Genomic DNA, 20,359 nt, shown 5'->3' with positions numbered 1-20,359 from the left:
TCTGTAAGGGACTTTACCTGGTTTACCAGTTCCCGCAACATAGCTCGGTCTTGAGCAGCCTGGTCCATCAGCAGGCGATTAGTCTCTTGCTGCAGCCGCACTGCCTCTTGTTGGGCCTGGACACAGGTAATGTGTTGGATGGAAACTTCTATTTTCATTGTCTTTGGGGAACATGAATTGTTTTTCCAAGGTAGTGGTATGTGTACATTTCTTGGGTAGTGACTCTTCTTTGATGCTCCTGGAGTACAGCATCAAACTCAGCCATCAGCTCCACAATTTTAAGGAAGTTTCCATTGTTTGGCACATACAGATGATCTGAAGTGCCACGCAGTGCTAGGTTTTGGGTAGCAAGCATTCTCACAATGACAATGAGCCTTTTCAGAACATTTTGCCAGTAAAGAGACTCTGATGCAATCTTCTCTTGATGCTGATCATCTATGGTGGCCTTTAACCTTAGTCTCATCTCAAGCTCTTTCCACCTAGGGAATGCTCTCTGGTGATTTGCTGCCTTCTCATGGCATGCCAGATTTCTAGCCAGATTTTTCCAGTCCTTTGTTCCTGTAGAACCCAATGTGGCTGGAACATTAGACTGGAAGAGTTTGCAACAAAAACAGTATGCAGCATTCTGGGTTTTTGAGTATATAAGCCATGGCCTCTCCACTTTGTCACCATTGGGGATTTCACGCCAGTAATGTGTTGGATGGAAACTTCTATTTTCATTGTCTTTGGGGAACATGAAATTTTTCACTTGCTGTGGCCCATGCAGTACAAGGAAGTCCCTCAGGCTACTGCTCAAGTGGGTCCACAGTCCTGTATCATATAGACTTAGGGAACTAATCTCAGCAGCAGCTGTTTCTTGTGCCTCCACCACACTCTTCTCTGATCTACACTTTTCTGCAGGAATGTGCATGGTTACATCCATTTGAGATGGAGATATGGATGCTACAGTAGCTGCCAGGTCACCTGCACTCTGCCTAACTGGAAGATCAGGCATCTCCTCACCACTCACATCCTCACTGGGGCTGGAAGGCTCACCGTGAACGTTTGTGTCTATGTATCTCAGGAAAGCTCCTTCCTGCTTAGATAGAAAAGCTTCCTTTGCTTTCTTTCTTTTTCTGAATGCTGCCCCAGAGGGGCGTTTTCTTCTTTCACTCATGACTGCTGTTCTGTGCCAGCTATAGTGGCTCTCAACACTCAATTGAAGGGGACAAATAAGCAGGCTGGTAGCAGGGCCTGAGTGAGGGAAGATATCAGCGTCTTAAGGGCCTAACTGGCTCCTACTACTTCAGTTGACTGACTGTTCTCCTCAAGTGGATTCAGGGAAGCAGCAGGAAACAGGAAGCTCCCTGAGAAGCTGGTGTTAATTAGTCTGGGCTCCTGGGGGTGCTAGAGAGGTACATAAGAGGCTCCTCCTCCTCTCTCTCCCTGCAGCTTCTGCTGCTTTCTGTTATTCCCTCTCACCTTTTCTCCTCCCTGCCTGTTATGTCTCTTGTGCCCTCCTTCCTCCAGCACAGCACTCCACCATCTCTGTGCATCTAGAGCAGAAAGAATACATATGCACCAGCAACAGACACAATTTTCTACACTCTGGGTCCTAGTGGTATCCCCCTACAGTTTGGCACCTGAGGCGGCCTCCTCAGTTCACCTCATGGTAAGGCCAGCCCTGACTCCAGTCCTAGTCTATGAGTGGGAAAATCATGAGATTCCACCCCATGAAAGGCAAGAACAAGCAGCCTAATTCCTCAGATGGGTGCTGTCAGAGAGAACAGGGGTGTGTGTGTGTGTGGGGGGCATCTAGCTTCCAAACGTGACTAACGCTGGTCAGGAATTTTCCTCTGAATGATTTTTTTTATAGGAAATGTAATTTATGCCCTTTGCTCTAAAATTGAAGGGTACATAAAGACTAAAGAAAAAAATAAAGAATGGGGGAAAGAGAAGAATAAAGAAAAATAAATCTATACATAAGAGTGTAATGTTATTGTGATGTTGAACTCCATATGTTTTATGGAAATATGCTTATGAGTGTAAATATGATGTAACTGGAATATACCTTATGCAAAAGGTCTCTTGTAACGTATCATTACAAATTTTATAATCTACCGAGTGTGTTCATCCTATTTGTATGTATGTATCATTCTTGTATCTGAAGTTAGAAATATGAAGTATAACTCTGAAGTCCTATTGTAATTATGCAAAGTGTGGGCTATTAATGGTGGTTTGGAAGCTTGATGGCTCCCATTGACTAGGACAATTGGTTGTAAATGGCTCTGTTTACTTGCAAACCTCCCTGAGTATGCGCAGGCCAGCCCTGGAAAAAAGAAGAATGAGGTCTCACAGGACATGTGACATGATGCTGAAATCCATCTTAAATCTGGTACTTTTCCATATAGATGGAAGGGTGGGGACCCAGAGTGACAAAAGATTCATGCCTTTGGCCAAAACTATAAAAGTTGATGGAACAGAACAAAAGAGGCTGCCAGTCATGAGAAATCCCCTAGTTACCACCTGAGCTGGAACTAACAAGGACTGTACCGGGAAAAGGATTGGGCCCAGACTAGGAAGGAGTCTAGTCTGTGAAAGAAGCTCATTGGGACATCTTTGAGGGTGAGATTTACCGGTAACAGTTTCTTAATGTATTTGGTTTAGACTTGCGTATTTTGTTTTATTTTGCTTGGTAAGTTACTTTGTTCTGTCTGTTATTACTGGAACCCACTGAAATACTTATTTTTATACTTAATAAAATCACTTTTCTTTATTAATTAACCCATACCTGGGGGAGCAAACAACTGTGCATATCTCTCTATCAGTGTTATAGAGGGCAGACAATTATGCGTTTACTCTGTGTAAGTTTTATATAGAATAAAACGGATTTATTTGGGCCTTGGATCCCATTGGGAACTGGATGTCTGGGTGATGGAGATAGGTGACCTGCTGAGCAGTTTTTGGTTAAAGTCCGCAGCTCTGGGGGCGTGGACCAGACCTGGTCTGTGTTGTAGCAGGCTAGTGTGTCTGGCTCAACAAAGCAGGGTTCTGGGGTCCCAAGCTGGCAGGGAAAATAGGCTCAGAGGTAATTTCAGCACATCCAGTGAGAGTCTCTGCGACCAAACCCGTCACAGATATAATTTAAATTTGAGCCTAACTTGAATTTGATTTAGGGTCACGGTGCTCCATTCACAAGCTGACAGGATGGACCAAAGAATAAAAGAAATAGAGAGAGAAATGAATATACATGGGAGGGAAGAGAAATAAATGAACACAGAGGAAACTGGATGAATTATATGAAAAACTCCTTCAGGAAGTGTAGAGGTGCCATACTTCCTGTACACTTTTCATGCAGACATTGTTTTTTGTGACATACTTCCTGTGAGGAGCACAAACAAAGGCACCCAGGACAGGGCAGTTGCGGGCTGCAGCTAGTAAGTAACAGGAACTTTTATCTTATTTCTAGATATAGTTTCCATTCATAATAAAGAGTTTATCTTGAAATCTGTCTGCTCATCAGTAAGATGCTATATTAATGATAGGGCCCCATTTAATTTTAATTCAGGCATCATTTGCATTATACTTAGCATGGACATGTTTTCCCTTTTGATCACCAGATCCTCAGACTAGGGGTTGCAAAGGAAATTGCCCCAAGAAAACCAATCTGCTCTTATCCCAGGAGAAAATTCTGCTGGATTTACTCTTCCAACAGTTAATCATGAAAAACACAGATGCATTGAACTGCATGTTAGGCAAAGGTTCTGTTACTGTATTTCCATTTCATGCATAGATCTTTGCATTTTCCCATTTAGAATGCTCTGCAGTGAAAGGAAACAAATGATACTGATTTTGCATACGCTGTATCAACTGTTTGCTAATTATAGGTGGTAAACAGAATAATCTATTTCAAAACCAAAGCAGTTTCTGTGAAGAGGAGGTTTACATGTCAGGACTTGTCAAGACATGTCAGGGCCAGAAAAGATGGTGAAGCCTGCCTTTATAGAGATGGTCACAACAGCAGCAACCAATAAATAAGACAAAGCGATGGGAGGACATAACAAAGGGACATGGACTTCTTATGTAACAGACCACATGATTCAAATTCTTGTCATTTTTACTTGGCTCTCTTTTTGGGTCTGCAGGAAATGGTGATACCTTACTCAAATGTATGTTGCACCAAACAGACAACATGGAACAGAATTTCTGCATATGCATCCTCCCTCACCATAGGAAAGAGCTACAGAAGAGGAGGGAGGAGACAATATTTGGAGCCAGGTAGTTATGATGAAGAAGATCTGGAATTGGAGAGGCAAAATTGTCCTTGCCTGAGCCTTGCCTGTTTATCTTGAACTCAGGAAATTCCTATATACAAACTTTTTCGATTATATTACAGGTTGATGGGGTTCTGATTCAGGTAAAGTTGGACACAGAACCAGCATTCTCTGATTTATGGAAACACCTTTTTCAAAAACCTTTCCAGGTCTCCCGCTAGGTGTCATGAGAGTTCTATGGACTGTATTCACTGGCAAATGGCCAGAGCTAACAGGGGCAGGGGCAGTTATGGTACATACAAAGACAAAATTGCAGGCCCAGCGTTCCTAGTTTATAGAGACCTAGAGCCAGTTCTGTTGGGATTAGATTGGTTAACAGCATTAGGGACTTCCTGGCCCCAGGGAAGAGTACAGCTGGTGTCTGCTGGGGTGGAAGGTATTTCTCCCTGTCTCCAGGAGGTTTTTTCCCCCCAGTTTAAAATCACTATTTTCTCCAGGTCATTTAAAAGGTATGGATGCAAAAAGGTGGCTGGGAGGAGGGGAGACCAACCAAAATAAGGTAACGTCTGTCATATGTCACATGCATTATTGAAACAATGGACAAAAAATTAACAGAGCTGGAATAAACAGGAGTGATATTCTCCATACCTATTAGAGACAGAGAAGCAGGTGATTCAGCACTTATGTGTGGGACTACAAATTAAGCATTAGACTCTGCCCCAACACAGCTAAAATCTGTGTCCTCCAACCTGGCATATCACACACAATATACATACAATTAATCACATGTGCACTGGTGTGCAAAACCCTAACTCCATTCTCATACATCATACATGTACCGTAACACACACCACAGTTAAAGGGTTACAGCCAGATTAAATTCATCCCAAAGAACAAACGTGGCCTGTGGCTGCCAACCGGAGCGCCTAAACATGTAGAGTTACTTTTTTTCAGTAATATATATGACTTAATTACCTGGAATGACAGGGAAGGGAGGTTCAAAAAAAGATGGCTATATATTCATTTTTAACATATTATTTGCCTCTAGAAATGTTAAAAAATAAATTATTCTAGAATAGAAATTCTTTCTCTAGTTTGTCTAATTGAGGTGTATTAAACAGTTTATATAACTAATCAGTTTTGAGAAGGGAACATTGACTTTGTGTTCGCCCTTCATTGCTCTTATCTCATTTAAAGCTCAGCATTTTGCTTCTTCCCATATTAAGTTTGAACTGTACTAAACTCCTGGATTTTTTAATTTCTGAAAATGCAGTAGATAAGGCTTACTCTAATAAAACAGGGTGTCACCCCACACTAAAATATTGTTTTGTGTTCTGCCTACTAACATTTTTGTATGCAGTGTAGTTGTAGCTGTGTCATTCCCAGGATATTAGAAAGACAAGTTGGGTGAGGTAATATCTTTTATTGGACCAACTTCTGTTGGTGAGCGAGACACGGCACACAGAGCTCTTCTTCTTTTCTGTTGTTTTTAATTGTAGTCATACACTTGTTATATAGTGATTTAATACACTTAACAAAAATAAAACTGCATCCTCAAATCAAGAAGAATTTAAATATAGCTAGAAGAAAACTCTACTCCACCCCGTCAAAAGTTTTTCAGTTCTAAAATTCAGATAGCTCTTTCTTCATGTTGGTGCTCCAGTTGGTTTCTATGTAATTTCCCCTTTCATATGATCTGGCTTTAGTAGATATTAATGATTTACTTCCTTTCACAATGGCTATGTTAAATAATGTTTTCTTATTTAATGTAATTATGATTCTCAACTCTTCAGTATATTTAGATATTTTCTATTTTTGAAGAGTCCACTAAATCATATTTTTCTTTTGATTTTTTAAAATTAAGTCTCTTGTCATGTGACTCCTTTAGGACTGATTAAAGTGCTTCCTGCCTACTTCTGACTCTCAAAATGTGCTAATGATCTCCTTTTTCCTTTTAAAGGAAGTTCCTCTTGCCTAAAGAAAATCAAGCCTTTTTATGTAATTCCTGTTTTTTACATTGAGGACTATCAGGGGATTAATATAATAAAAATGGATAAAGCATAGCTTCAACACAGCAAAACTACATACTGCGATAGGGCAAGCAGAAAATCCATTCTGAACAGTGTAAAAATTCATGCGACAACAATACCAAGCACTTATATATTCATCCATAGATCTCAAAGTGCTTTATGGAGCAGGTCAGTATCATTATTTCCATATCACAGATGGGAAACAGAGGCATTCAGAGGTGAAAAGTCACCCAGGAGGCCAGTGGCACAGCTAGGACTAGAATCCATTGCACTATCCACTAGGTCACACTATATCCATTTATGTGCTATAAAAGCAGGCATAACAACATTTTTAAAGATGTTTTTCCTTTATATTACTAGTACTTTCTCAACCTTAAATACATTTTAACAGGCTGTTTTGGGGCGAGTATTTCTGCACTTGACTTTTTGGGGCTAAATCCCTGAAGACCCTGGTGAGGGCATATATACAGCTTTGTTGGACTTTTGCTACCTCAGAAGAAGTTCATTTTGATCTTGGCATCTTGGACAGAGGGCTGATCCATAGGAGGCCTCAAGCCATTGAAGACCCACCAAGAAATTTTGGCAACCTATAGGGGATGCCAAGCACAGGAAAGTCCTGCTGTACCTCACAGAACAGCATGAGGTGGTCAAGAGGTTAGTGGGCCCTGTCACAGTTAGAATTGTCATACACTGCCACCATGACATCAGTGCCACTTCAGTCCATCCGATTCTCATGCTACCAACTGTCACTGACTTCAATAGGATTTACTCTTACCGTGGTGGGAAGAAGGAGCAGGGTCTGTGGGTTTCATTACATTTTTCAAGCATAGCTCCCAATAGAACTTATCTGGTGAGCAGTGCTGGTGCTAGTCCATTGAGGCCCCTAAGCAGGAATATCCCTCCCCCCGACATACACACACATGCACACAATACTAAAACAGGCACGTTCTTATCATAAAAAGTGAAAGGGGATGCTTGAGCTGCTTGTGGCCCTAAGCAATTGCTTCATCTTACTTATGCCTAGCCCCAGCTCTGCCAGTGAGATAACCTAGAAGTCAAACAATTAAAATAAACAAGTGGGAGAGAGGGAGAGGGAAGAGAAAGAAATTAAAGGAATGAAGAAGGAAATGAAGATTTTCACAGAAAAGGCACAGCACTCTGGAAAGAAATGGATAAATATGGACAGTAGATGATGTCATCAGTAACAGAATCCTTCTGGAGATTTGCATCCCTATGAATGCAGTTCCTACCCTTAGAAAAAGCTTAAACGAACAGTGTCATTACCAGACACATCCCAGCAGACCAGCACAAGAGTCACAATTTCCCTTTTTGCAGTTTCTCCAAGAACAGAAGAATCAGCGCAGGTTTGGAAAACAACAGTTAGAAAGATGCTTACTCCAGTTGTTCTCATCTCTATGATACTTTTGGGACTTGAGTCCCTTGTTGCAAGCCTGGGAAATGGATTTATTATAGTTGTGATTTTCACTGGCTGGATCAAAAGCAGAAAGGTGGCCTCCTGTGAGCTCATTCTGACCTCCCTGAGTATCTCCAGGTTTCTCCTACAATGGATTGTAATGCTGAGTAACTTCATCTATATCGTTTTTCCAAAGACTTCTGCACTAGGATGCAAACACAAAGGATTCGGAATCCTGTGGAATTTTCTAAACATGGTCAGTCTCTGGTGTGCCGCCTGGCTTAGCGTCTTCTACTCCGTAAAGATTGCCAACTTCACCCGACCCTTCTTTCTCTGGTTGAAGCTGAGAATTGCTTGGCTGGTGCCAAGGCTGCTCCTGGGGTCCCTGATGGTTTCCTTGGTCAGTACCATTCCATTAGTCTGGACTGATGTTGGGTTTGATCTATGCAACTCAAGAAAAAGCCCAGAAGGAAACACAACCTTGAATGATACTAAGGATATCCCATATCTCTTCTTTATGCCTATGGAAGTCATTGTATCTGCCATCCCTTTCATCATATTCTTGTTTTCATCCATCCTATTGTTCATCTCTCAATGGAAACACACCAAGAAAATGAAAAACAATGTTACTGGTTTGAAAGATCTCAGTGTGGCGGCCCATACCAATGCCATGAAATCTCTGCTCTCCTTTTTTATCCTCTTCATTATATATTTTGTGACTATAATAGTCATCTTGGCAGGCACAATCAGATTTCAAAACCCTGCCCGTTTATCTTATGAAGTTCTACTTTCTGCATATCCTTCTGGACACCCCATTGTTTTGGTTCTGACCAATCCAAAACTGAAACAGTTGTCAGTGAAGATTCTGCATCAAATCAAATGCCAACTAAGAGAAGGGACTTCATAAATCCTATTACAACACCCCAAAGAGGGGCCCTTTCACTCTCATCCAACATAGGAAGGGAATCAAATCCATATTCTGCATTTCACATTAGATTTTTTTCTCCATGCTATTCCTCAGAGCGATTATTTGCTGAATTGCAGCTTCACTCCCAGCCCTGCATGGAAAAGGCTCCCACCTTTGATAGGCTCTCCATCTCTCCTCCCACAGATCCTTACTTAATAACCACTCATTCCATGTTACCCTACTGCAGCCCCCTTATCCGAATTCTTGTCCTGTATTTCAGTTTGGAAGTGTTCAGTTATAATCTCTGTGTCTTATTCTTTCTTTGGCACAAACCAAATATATATAGGCAATGCTATTTAAATTGCTACTAACAAGGGTCATAATTAATACTTTTCTATTAGGGTCTTACTTATGGATGCCCGCATTAAACATTTGTGAAATGTTGGTGTCTGAAATCAAGTGCAATTGCATGTGTAAGTATAAAATTGAATCATAGACACTAGATCAGGGACACAGCGGCATTGTAGGGGGGTGGTCACCTGCTCCTGCCCTGAGGGGTTTAAGACAGCCCTGGGAGTGGGCTGTTGCAGGACAAAGTAGTTATGAGGCTGATTGGGGAAGCAGCCGCAGCTGGGCCACGCCCCAATCAGGCCTCAGCTGGCCCTATATAAAAGGCTAGGGAAGCCAGGCGCTGACACAGTCTCTCTCTGGCTGTAGCGGGAGAGGGACCTGAGCAGAGTACCTGAGTGGAGCAGGGCTGGGGAAAGGCAGAGGAACTGGGGAGGCTTCAGCCTGGAAAGCCCCAGGCTGCAGCCTAGCAGAAGGCCAACGGGTACTGGGGGTTGCAGAGGGCATGTTAAATGCGCCTAAGATGCAACAGACCTGTAAATAGCACTTCCTTATTTACTTTCTCCACATCAGTCATGATTTTATAGACCTCAATCATACCTCCCTTAGTCGTCTCTTTTCCAATCTGAAAAGTCCCTGTCTTATTAATCGCTGCTCATATGGAAGCCGTTCCATACTCCTAATCATTTTTGTTGCCCTTTTCTGAACTTTTTCCAATTCCAATATATCTTTTTTGAAATGGGGTGACCACATTTGCACACAGTGTTCAACATGTGGGAATACCATGGATTTATCTAAAGGCAATATGATATTTTCTGTCTTATTATCTATCCCTTTCTTAGTGACTCCCAACATTCTGTTTGCCAAATCACTCTAGTATTTGAATGCAGGGGTAATGAAATGTTGTTATCCTTACTGCATGCACAAAGTACAGCAGAACTGTACTTCGCGTGCCCTGATTGAGGGATCACCCTAACTGAATGCCACTTGCTAAGCAGGTGGTAGGGATGCCAAATCCCCCTGAAAGAAAGAGAGGGTGAGTGTGGGATTAGGTATTTGTAACTTGTGGTGTGAGAAGTCCTAGAAACCATTTGGCCTTTCTCTTTCCACTGTTTAAAAGCAGAGCTGATTAGACTCAATTCATGGACTATCAAGGTTGGAAGGGACCTCAGGAGGTCATCTAGTCCACCCCACTGCTCAAAGAAGGACTAATCCCCAGACAGATTTTTACCCCCATTCCCTAAATGGCCCCTTCAAGGGTTGAACTTGCAGTCCTGTGTTTAACAGGCCAATGCTCAAACCCCTGAGCCATCCCTCCCCACCTTGTTTTTAGACTCCTTGTTTTATTCAACAATTACTGGTGCTGAAATAATTGCTAACCAGGTGCTCAGCCTGTGTCCTGGGGTGGGATAGTGTTGCCATGAAAGAGGCTGCACAGCCTGCACTACCAATGAGGTTCCCCACTACCCACTGAGATCACTGATAGCTGGGCTAAGTGGTGGAAGCTCAAAATGTGACGTCACAGTAGCGAAGCAGGCATCAGGAGGGCAACAGAGTGAATGACTGCTATTGCCAAATATCTCCAACAACCAGATATGGGACACTGGAGATTTATTACAGAGAATTATTTCTCAGGTGTCTGGCGGGTAAGTCTGGTCACCATATTTGGGGTCAGAAAGGAATTTCCCACCAGGTCAGATTGGCAAAGACCCTGGGGTGTTTTGCCTTCTTCTGCAGCATGGGGCACAGGTCACTTGCTGCTTTGAGCTAGAGTAAATAATAGATTCTCTGTAACCTGAAGTCTTTAAATCATGATTTAAGCACTTCAGTAACTCAGATAGAGCTTATGGATCAATTACACGAGTGGGTGGGTGACGTTCTGTGGCCTGCGATGTGCCAGAGATCAGACTAGATGATGATGTTGGAACCTTCTGGCCTTCATGTCTATGAGTCTATGAATCTTTTTGTGCACTAGGCAGGCGTGCATACAGCTCAACAAGTAAATTATCCCAACCCAAAAGGTATCTCCTAAAGTCCAGTTCCATTTCTGCGTTAAGACAAAAAAAGTTTAACAGATAATTGGTAGAGGGGAAATACTGTATTTAGAAATGAAAAATCTATTTAATATTTGGAGAGCAGCTGAATTATTGTTTTATTATTATTTATTTTGTTATTGCTCCCTGGGCCTGTTTCCACAAGCAACCAAACTAGGAAAATGATCAGAAGAAGAATATTCTGTAAAAGCTGTTGACAACTGTTAGACTGTAAATTATACAGTATGGTTTATTGTTGTTATTATTATTCCTATGATCATTGGTAGTAACCCTTTCTGCTTAATAAAAATATGTATTTGAGTTTCCTCTATTGAAATCTCCCTGTTATAACCTAGGTAAGATACAATATTTATCTTTTGTATTTTTTCTATTTTACCAAGATGGGGGTTGTCTTGTCTCCTTTTAGCTGTCTGCCATTACACGATGTAATTGAATGGGACTCTTTTTTATTTGATTGTTTCTGATCAGATCCTGCCTGTATTTTATCATTTTCCATCCTCTCCTCCTCCCTAGGACATAGAGATTCTCTATTAATAGATCCTCCCCTAAGGGATGTCCAAAGCATGTGCTCCTCCGTATCTGTTGGCTTTCCCCCAGTTATTAGTTTAAAAACTGCTCTACGACCTTTTTAATGTTAAGTGCCACCAATCTCGTTCCATTTTGGTTTAGGTGGAGTCCATCCTTCCTGTATAGGTTCTCCCTTTCCCCAAAGTTCCCCAAGTTCCTAAAAATCTAAACCCCTCCTCCCTACACCATCGTCTCATCCACACATTGAGACTCTGCTGTTCTGCCTGTCTAACTGGCCCTATGTGTGGAACTGGGAGCATCTCAGATAATGCTACCATGGAGGTCCTGGACTTCAATCTCTTTCCTAGCAGCCTAAATTTTGGCCTCCAGGACCTCTCCCTGTGTCATTGGTACCTACATGTACCATGACCACCGACTTCTCCCCAGCACTACACATAAGTCTATCTAGATGTCTCGAAAGATCTGCAATGTTCGCACCAGGCAGGCAAGGCACCATGCCGTTCTCCTGGTCTTCGCAAACCCAGCTATCTATGATTCTAATGATCAAATCGCTGACTACTAATACCTGTCTCTTTCTAATAGCTGGAGTTCCCTCCCCCGGAGAGGTATCCTCAGTGCGACCGGATACCATAATATCATCTGGAAGGAGGGTCCCAACTATGGAATTGTTTCCCTCTGCTCCAGTTAGATGCTCTCCTTCCCTTGGACTTTCATCCTCCTCAACAGCACAGAGGCTGTCAGACCGGGGATGGGACTGTTCTACTGTGTCCCGGAAAGTCTCATCTATGTTCCTCTCTGTCTCCCTCAGCTCCTCCAGTTCAGCCACTCTGGTCTCCAAAGCCCATACACGGTCTCTGAGGGCCAGGAGCTCCTTGCACTGAATGCACACATACGCCACCTGCCCATATGGCAGGTAATCATACATACTGCATTGGGTGCAATAAACTGAGTAGCCCCCCTCTATTGCTGGACTTCTGCCTCCATTCTCTTTTTACTCCTGCAGCTCGTTCCTTTGTTGTTGTTTTGTTTATATCAAGGGGGATGTTTTTGGCTTTTAAGTTTATAGAATGTTAAGTTCTAGCCCCTGCTCACACTCCCCCTGTAAATTCCCTCGCAAAACTCCCCTGTTAGCCGCTCCTGTTCGCTAGCTCCTCTGGTCGCTTAGGAGTGGACTTTTTAAAGCCCTGGTCTCCCTGAGCAGTAGCCCCAACCGCTGGTTAAGGGTTGATGGGTGCTAAAAGGCTTAGGGATCACAGCCTCATTAAGAAGCTCTCAGCCTTGCCTAGCAGGGATATCATTGGAGGTGAGGAATCACCAGGACAAAGTGCTTTGTAGAGTTCCTCTCAGTTGTGTAGTTATCGGGGGACACATGTGTTTGACTGCATATCTGAGTTAATATCAGCATGATCCCCACTGCCTGATGGTCACAGTAGATGAAATAATGTGCTGTGTTCTTCAGGAGGCAGGGGATGCCCGGAATACCTCAGAGATGAGAGGGAGTGGGTATGGGATCAGTTAAGATGGAATGGGAGAGGCACTCAGCTCCAGAGACAGCAGCCACCCCCCTACAGCACACCAGAGTACTTGGCGCAGCCACTGCAGCCAAGAGAGGAGGTCAAACAGGGTGAACGTGTGATCTCAGGGGAGTGGAATAGGCTCAGTGACTCAATAGGGGAATAAATCTCAAGGAATAAAGAAAAGGAGGAAGGGAAAAAAAAGAGAGCACTGAGACAGAGAGAAAGGAGAGAAACTCATTGGGAAAGGAAAAAGAGGGAAATGGAGAGAAACCCCCTAACCTGAAACCAACTGTGTGAATGATCCAGCGATTTGATATGGCAGTTCTTGGGGTTCTTAACAGCCCTTTTGGACACAACCCAGATATTCTGGACACTTCATCTGGGAACCATGGCTTCTCAATAGCCTTCTGACTCCTAGGGTATGTCTACACTACAGGATTAATTCGAATTTATATAATTCGAATTTAGGAAACCGATTTTATAAATTCGAATGTATTCGGCCACACTAGGCACCATTAATTCGGTGGTTTGCGTCCAAGCTACCATAGTAGCATCGATTTCCAGAGCGTTGCATTGTGGGTAGCTTTTACATAGCTATCCCATAGTTCCCGCAGTCTCCACCCCCCTTGGAATTCTGGGTTGAGACCCCAGTGCATGATGGGGCAAAAAACATTGTCGCAGGTAGTTCTGGGTACAGCCTCCCCCTCCCTCCCTGAAAGCAACGGCAGACAACCATTTCGCGCCTTTTTTCCTGAGTGAACTCTGCAGACTCCATTCTGCATCAAGCATGGATCCCGTTGTGCTCCAGAACGCAGTCTCGAACATTATAAACACCTCGCGCTTTCTCGTGGAGTTTATGCTTACACAGGACCAGAAAAAAGAGGCGAGGAGGAGGAGGAGGCGGCGATTGCAGCGCAGCGACCAGCGTGATGAGGACATGGACACGGACACAGAATTCTCTGAGACCGCGGGCCCCGGTGCTTTGGAGATTATGATGTTAATGGGCCAGGTTATAGGCTTTGAACGCCGATTCTGGGCCCGGGAAACAAGCACAGACTGGTGGGACCGCATAGTGTTGCAGGTGTGGGACGATTCCCAGTGGCTGAGAAACTTTCGCATGCGTAAGGGCACTTTCATGGAACTTTGTGACTTGCTTTCCCCTGCCCTGAAGCGCCAGAATACCAAGATGAGAGCAGCCCTCACAGTTGAGAAGCGAGTGGCGATAGCCCTGTGGAAGCTTGCAACGCCAGACAGCTACCGGTCAGTCGGGAATCAATTTGGAGTGGGCAAATCTACTGTGGGGGCTGCTGTGATGCAAGTAGCCAAAGCAATCACGGAGGTGCTGCTACGAAAGGTAGTGACTCTGGGAAATGTGCAGGTCATAGTGGATGGCTTTGCTGCAATGGGATTCCCTAACTGTGGTGGGGCAATAGATGGAACCCATATTCCTATCTTGGCACCGGAGCACCAGGGTACCCAGTACATAAACCGCAAGGGGTACTTCTCAATGGTGCTGCAAGCACTTGTGGATCACAAGGGACGTTTCACCAACATCCATGTGGGCTGGCCGGGAAGGGTTCATGACGCTCGCGTCTTCAGGAACACCAATCTGTTTAAACGGCTGCAGCAAGGGACTTACTTTCCGGACCAGAAAATAACCGTGGGGGATGTTGAAATGCCAATTGTTATTCTTGGGGACCCAGCCTACCCCTTAATGCCATGGCTCATGAAGCCATACACAGGCAGCCTGGACAGGAGTCAGGAGTTGTTCAACTACAGGCTGAGCAAGTGCAGAATGGTGGTAGAATGTGCATTTGGCCGTTTAAAAGGTCGCTGGCGATCCTTATTGACTCGCTCAGACCTCAGCCAAACCAATATCCCCATTGTTATTACTGCTTGCTGTGTGCTTCACAATCTCTGTGAGAGCAAGGGGGAGACCTTTATGGCAGGGTGGGAGGCTGAGGCAAATCGCCTGGCTGCTGATTACTCGCAGCCAGACACCAGGGCGATTAGAAGAGCACACGATGAAGCGCTGCGCATTAGGGAAGCTTTGAAAACCAGTTTCATGACTGGCCAGGCTACAGTGTGAAATTTATGTTTGTTTATCCTTCCTGAAAACCCGCTCCCTTTATTGACTCATTCTCTGTAAGGAACCCACCCTCCCCCTTCCCCCAGCTTGCTTTCAAAGGAAATAAAGTCACCATTGTTTAAAAATCATTTATTCTTTATTAATTGATTATAAAAAGAGGGAGAGAACCTGAGTGGGGTTTGGGAGGAGGATCAGCGGGAAGGAAAAGCCCAGTAAAAAAAGGTTAAGAAAATGGCAGCCTTTTGCTTGGGCTGTCCACTGGGGTGGAATGGGAGGGTGTACGGAGCCTTCCCCCCCGTGTTCTTACACGTCTGGGTGTGGAGGCTATGGAACATGGTGAGGAGGTAGGGGGGTTATACAGGGGCTGTAGCGGCACAGAACCTGAGTGGGGTTTGGGAGGAGGATCTGCGGGAAGGAAAAGCCCAGTAAAAAAAGGTTAAAAAAATGGCAGCCTTTTGCTTGGGCTGTCCACTGGGGTGGAATGGGAGGGTGTACGGAGCCTTCCCCCCTGTGTTCTTACACGTCTGGGTGTGGAGGCTATGGAACATGGTGAGGAGGTAGGGGGGTTATACAGGGGCTGTAGCGGCACTCGGTTCTCCAGCAGCCGTTCCTGAAGCTCCACCAGACGCCGGAGCATGTCTGTTTGCTCACGCAGCAGCCCCAGCGTTGCTTCCCGACTCCTCTGATCTTCCTGCCGCCACCTCTCATCTCGAGCGTCTCTCCTCTCCTCACGTTGGTCCCTTCTGTCCTCACGTTGGTCCCTCATGTCCTCACGTTGGTCCCTCCTGTCCTCACGGTCACTGGCTTCTTTCCTATACTTGCAAACCGTCTCCTTCCACTCATTCAGATGAGCTCTTTCATTCCTGGTGGATTGCATGATTTCGGAAAACATCTCTTCTCTCGTCTTTTTTTTACGACGCCTTATCTGGGATAGCCTTCGGGAAGGAGGAGGGAGGCTTGAAACATTTGCACCTGCTGGAGGGAGTGAAAAAAGGAGAGAATTTTTTTAAAAGATACATTTTTCAGAACAATGCTTATACTCTTTCACGGTGTATACTATTCACATTACATAGCACATGTGATTTCTGTGCAAGGTCGCATTTTGCCTCTTAATATTGAGTGCCTGTGGCTTTGCTGCTAGAGATCACAGACGCAGGTCGGGGCAACAGAATTCACCTTGCATGCTGCCATGGTAAGCCACTGTCTTTAGGCTTCTGCGCCCTGCTTTCCCACATACCAAGCAAAGCCCGTTGTGCTGCAGTTTTCCTGTTAGCTTGTTTTCTGCTGCTGAAGGTTAACACCCCCCCCCCCATCCAATTCTCTGGGATGATTGCTTTCTCCCTCCCCCCACCGCGTGGCTGGTATCAGGGAAGATCCCTGCAGGAACCAAACTAACACCACCACCCCCCACCCGCCATGAATTCTCTGGGATGATTGCTTTCTCCCTCACCCCACCTCGGAGCTGGTATCAGGGAAGATCCCTGCAGGAACCAAACTAACACCCCCCCCCCCCCCACCCGCCATGAATTCTCTGGGATGATTGCTTTCTCCCTCACCCCACCTCGGAGCTGGTATCAGGGAAGATCCCTGCAGGAACCAAACTAACACCACCCCCCCCCCCACCCGCCATGAATTCTCTGGGATGATTGCTTTCTCCCTCCCCCCACCGCGTGGCTGGTATCAGGGAAGATCCCTGCAGGAACCAAACTAACACCACCACCCCCCCACCCGCCATGAATTCTCTGGGATGATTGCTTTCTCCCTCCCCCCACCGCGTGGCTGGTATCAGGGAAGATCCCTGCAGGAACCAAACTAACACCCCCCCACCCCCACCCGCCATGAATTCTCTGGGATGATTGCTTTCTCCCTCCCCCCACCGCGTGGCTGGTATCAGGGAAGATCCCTGCTAGCAAAACGCGAAAAGCTCTGGGCCAATCCTCCCCCCCCCCCCTTGCACTTGGCTAAATGCAGGGAAGGATTTCTTTTCAGCCACAGGCAGACAGCCCAGTAGGAACGGCCGCCTCAGTCCCCTTAATTAAGTTCCCTTATTTCAACCAGGTTACCCTAAGCGATATCACTCTCCTGAGGATTACACAGCAAGATAAAGAACGGATGTTGCTTGAATGCCAGCAAACACCGGGACCATACGCTGCCAGGCTGTGTCAGGCAATGATACCAGATTACTTGCTACTAGCATGGCGTGGTCAAGTGTCCTACCATGGAGGACGGAATAAGGCTGCACTGCCCAGAAACCTTGTGGCAAGGCTTTTGGAGTACCTCCAGGAGAGCTTCATGGAGATGTCCCTGGAGGATTTCCGCTCCATCCCCAGACATGTTAACAGACTTTTCCAGTAGCTGTACTGGCTGCGAATGCATCCCAAGTGCTCAGGGCAAATTAATCATTAAAAATGCTTGCTTTTAAACCATGTTTTATATTTTAAAAGGTAAACTCACCTGAGGTCCCTTCCATGGGGTCATGGTCTTGGGTGCTGGCTTGGGAGGGTACTTCAGTCAGGGTGAGAAACAGTTCCTGGCTGTTGGGGAGAACGGAGAGCTGGGTGCTCTCTGCCAGCTCGTCCTCCTCCTCCTCCTCCTCTTCCCCTTCCACGGAATCATCAGGTGTACCTGATGAGATTATCCCCAGCTCGGAATCCACAGTCAGAGGTGGGGTAGTGGTGGCGGCCCCCCCTAGAAATGCATTTAGCTCAGCGTAGAAGCGGCATGTCCGCGGCTCTGACCCGGAGCGACCGTTTGCCTCCTTTGCTTTTTGATAGGCTTGTCTGAGCTCCTTGACTTTCACGCGGCACTGATCTGTGTCCCTATTGTGGCCTCTCTCCATCATGCCCTTGGAAATTTTTTCATAAGTTTTGGCATTTCGTCTTTTCGAACGCAGTTCAGCTAGCACTGAATCCTCTCCCCATATAGAGATCAAATCCAGTACCTCCTGTACGGTCCATGCTGGTGCTCTTTTTCGATTATCAGCCTGCATGGTTACCTGTGCTGATGAGCTCTCTGTGGTCACCTGTGCTCTCCACGCTGTGCAAACAGGAAATGAAATTCAAATGTTCCCGGGTCTTTTCCTGTCCACCTGGCCAGTGCATGCGAGTTCAGATTGCTGGCCAGAGCGGTCACAATGGTGCACTGTGGGATAGCTCCTGGAGGCCAATAACATCGAATTGCGGCCACACTAACGCTAATTCGAATTGACAAATTCGATTTGGGCGCTACTCCGCTCGTCGGGGTGGAGTACAGAAATCGAATTAAAGGGCTCTTTAATTCGAATTAAATGGCTTCGTTGTGTGGACGGGTCAAGCGTTAATTCGAATTAAGGCAGCTAAATCCGAATTAAAGTCGTAGTGTAGACCAGGCCCTAGGCACACAAATGCGCTTTCTCTCCACCCCACCTCTGCCTCTCTGGGTTTTTGGTGTTTGTCTCAGGGCTCTGTGTCATTGTGCAGTGCTGCAGGCACAGTAATACACAGCAGAGTCAGACTCTGAAAGGCTTTTCCATTTAAGGTCCCATTTATTGTTGCTTCTCAAGGCTGTCATAGGTTTGGCTGTGAAACTGGTTCCTGGTCCATCTTCTAGAGAGTAGAAGAGCCCCTCCAGCTCCCTTCCTCCCTGCTGCTGGTAGCAGTACATGTAGTTGCAGCTGGTTTGTTTCAAGGTACACTGCAGGGTTGAGGATTCTCCTAAGCCCCCCACAAGGAAGGGCAGCTGCTCCACATAGGCCGAGCGAACACCTGGGAAAAATGTGATTTTTTTTTTACAAAAACACAAGGGGACAAGTGGCGGGTGGAGGAAGAGAGAGAGAAAACTTGAGATGCAGTAAAAGACACAAAATAGACAAGACAGTCACTTTGCCTGTGCAAACAAACAGGGGCCTTTGTGTGTTATTCTTGGCTGAGATTTCCCTACCCTGTGGAGAGAATTGACAGGATATGTACTAGGAGTCTCCCACCTGGAATTCACTCTGGGATGGGACAGTCTCAGGTGGGTGTATTAGTACCCACAAGTCCCTGCTCCTTGGTGATTATCTTGGTTCTCCCCAGGGTCTTGAAGCAGATCAGACAGTGTCTAGAGATCCCCTAATATCTCAATCTCAGTCATAAGAATGTGTCCCCTCAACTTGGGACTCTGGCCCTCCTTGCCCCACCCCATCCTCATGGTTACTCAGATTGTACCTGGGACCCAAAGGAGCAGTGCTGAGAGCAGATGTCTCCACAGGATGGAAACTTCCCCCTGCTCTGTCTCCTCCACACTGTAGGTTTCCTCCTCTCTGTGCCTCAAGGGGAGCGAGAGGGGAAGGGTAACTACACTCTTCAGTGGGAGGAGAAACACTGTGGTGTCACTTCAGAGGAGAGACTGACCTCTGCCTACAAAGACCTGTAGCATCAATGATGTGTTCCAAATATTCAACAGAGGGCTGGAAGAATTCACACTTGTCTTTGCGTACTCGCAGTCCATACTCTTCCAGTCTTTGTAGGGTAGCCTCTAAATTCTTTAGGTGATCCTCCTCATTCCTTCCAGTGACCAGGATGTCATCCAGATAGCACTGAACTCCTGGCAAGCCACACAAGATCTGGTCCATAGCCCTCTGGAACAGGGCGGGAGCAGATGTTATTCCGAAGGGTAGGCGACAGTATCGATAAAGCTCCTTATGCGTCACAATAGTCAACAGCTCTTGGGACTTTTCATCAACGTTCATCTGTAAATACGCTTGATTCAGATCAATCTTACTGAACTTTTGTCCCCCAGCCAGGCCTGCGAAGAGGTCATCGATGCGGGAAGCGGGTATTGCTCTGCACACAACACTGGGTTGACAGTGACTTTAAAATCATCGCAAATCCAGAGGGAGCCATCTTTCTTCACTTTGGAACAATAGGAGTTGCCCATGGGCTATGGTTAACTGGTATTAGGACTCCATTTGTGACCAGGCGCTCCAGGTCCACTTCAACCTTCGGCCTGATGGCATATGGCACAGTTCTGGCTTTCAGATATTTTGGTTGACTGTCAGGTTTAATGTTCAATGTCACAGTGATTCCCTTCATACTTCCCAGATCCTCTCCAAAAACAGCAGCATGTTTCCTTAGTATAGTGGTCAGACCATTTCTTCTGCCCAATTCAGCTGGATCTTCCTAAACCAAGACCTACCCATTAAGGCTGGGTAATTACCTCTCACCACAAACAGTGGCAATTTAGCAGCCTGCCCATTGAGC

The 20,359-nt window shown here is 45.5% G+C and overlaps 1 protein-coding gene across 1 annotated transcript; it reads left to right on the top strand.

The window, feature by feature from the left end:
• The first annotated feature begins 7,671 nt into the window (after positions 1 to 7,671).
• LOC135873487 (taste receptor type 2 member 7-like) lies at positions 7,672 to 8,604 on the top strand. Its single transcript, XM_065398023.1, has one exon. It carries the CDS (start codon positions 7,672 to 7,674, stop codon positions 8,602 to 8,604), a length of 933 nt encoding a protein of 310 aa, XP_065254095.1.
• Positions 8,605 to 20,359: the final 11,755 nt, after the last annotated feature.

The sequence above is a fragment of the Emys orbicularis genome, chromosome 1 (genome assembly GCF_028017835.1).
Source record: "Emys orbicularis isolate rEmyOrb1 chromosome 1, rEmyOrb1.hap1, whole genome shotgun sequence".
Taxonomy (NCBI): domain Eukaryota; kingdom Metazoa; phylum Chordata; order Testudines; family Emydidae; genus Emys; species Emys orbicularis.
The sequence above is the reverse complement of the archived record's forward strand: the minus strand, read 5'-3'. Positions and strand labels throughout refer to the sequence as shown.

What these genes read in the sequence shown, in the direction of transcription:
- LOC135873487 (XM_065398023.1), top strand. Translation starts at nt 7,672, where the DNA reads ATGCTTACTCCAGTTGTTCTCATCTCTATGATACTTTTGGGACTTGAG.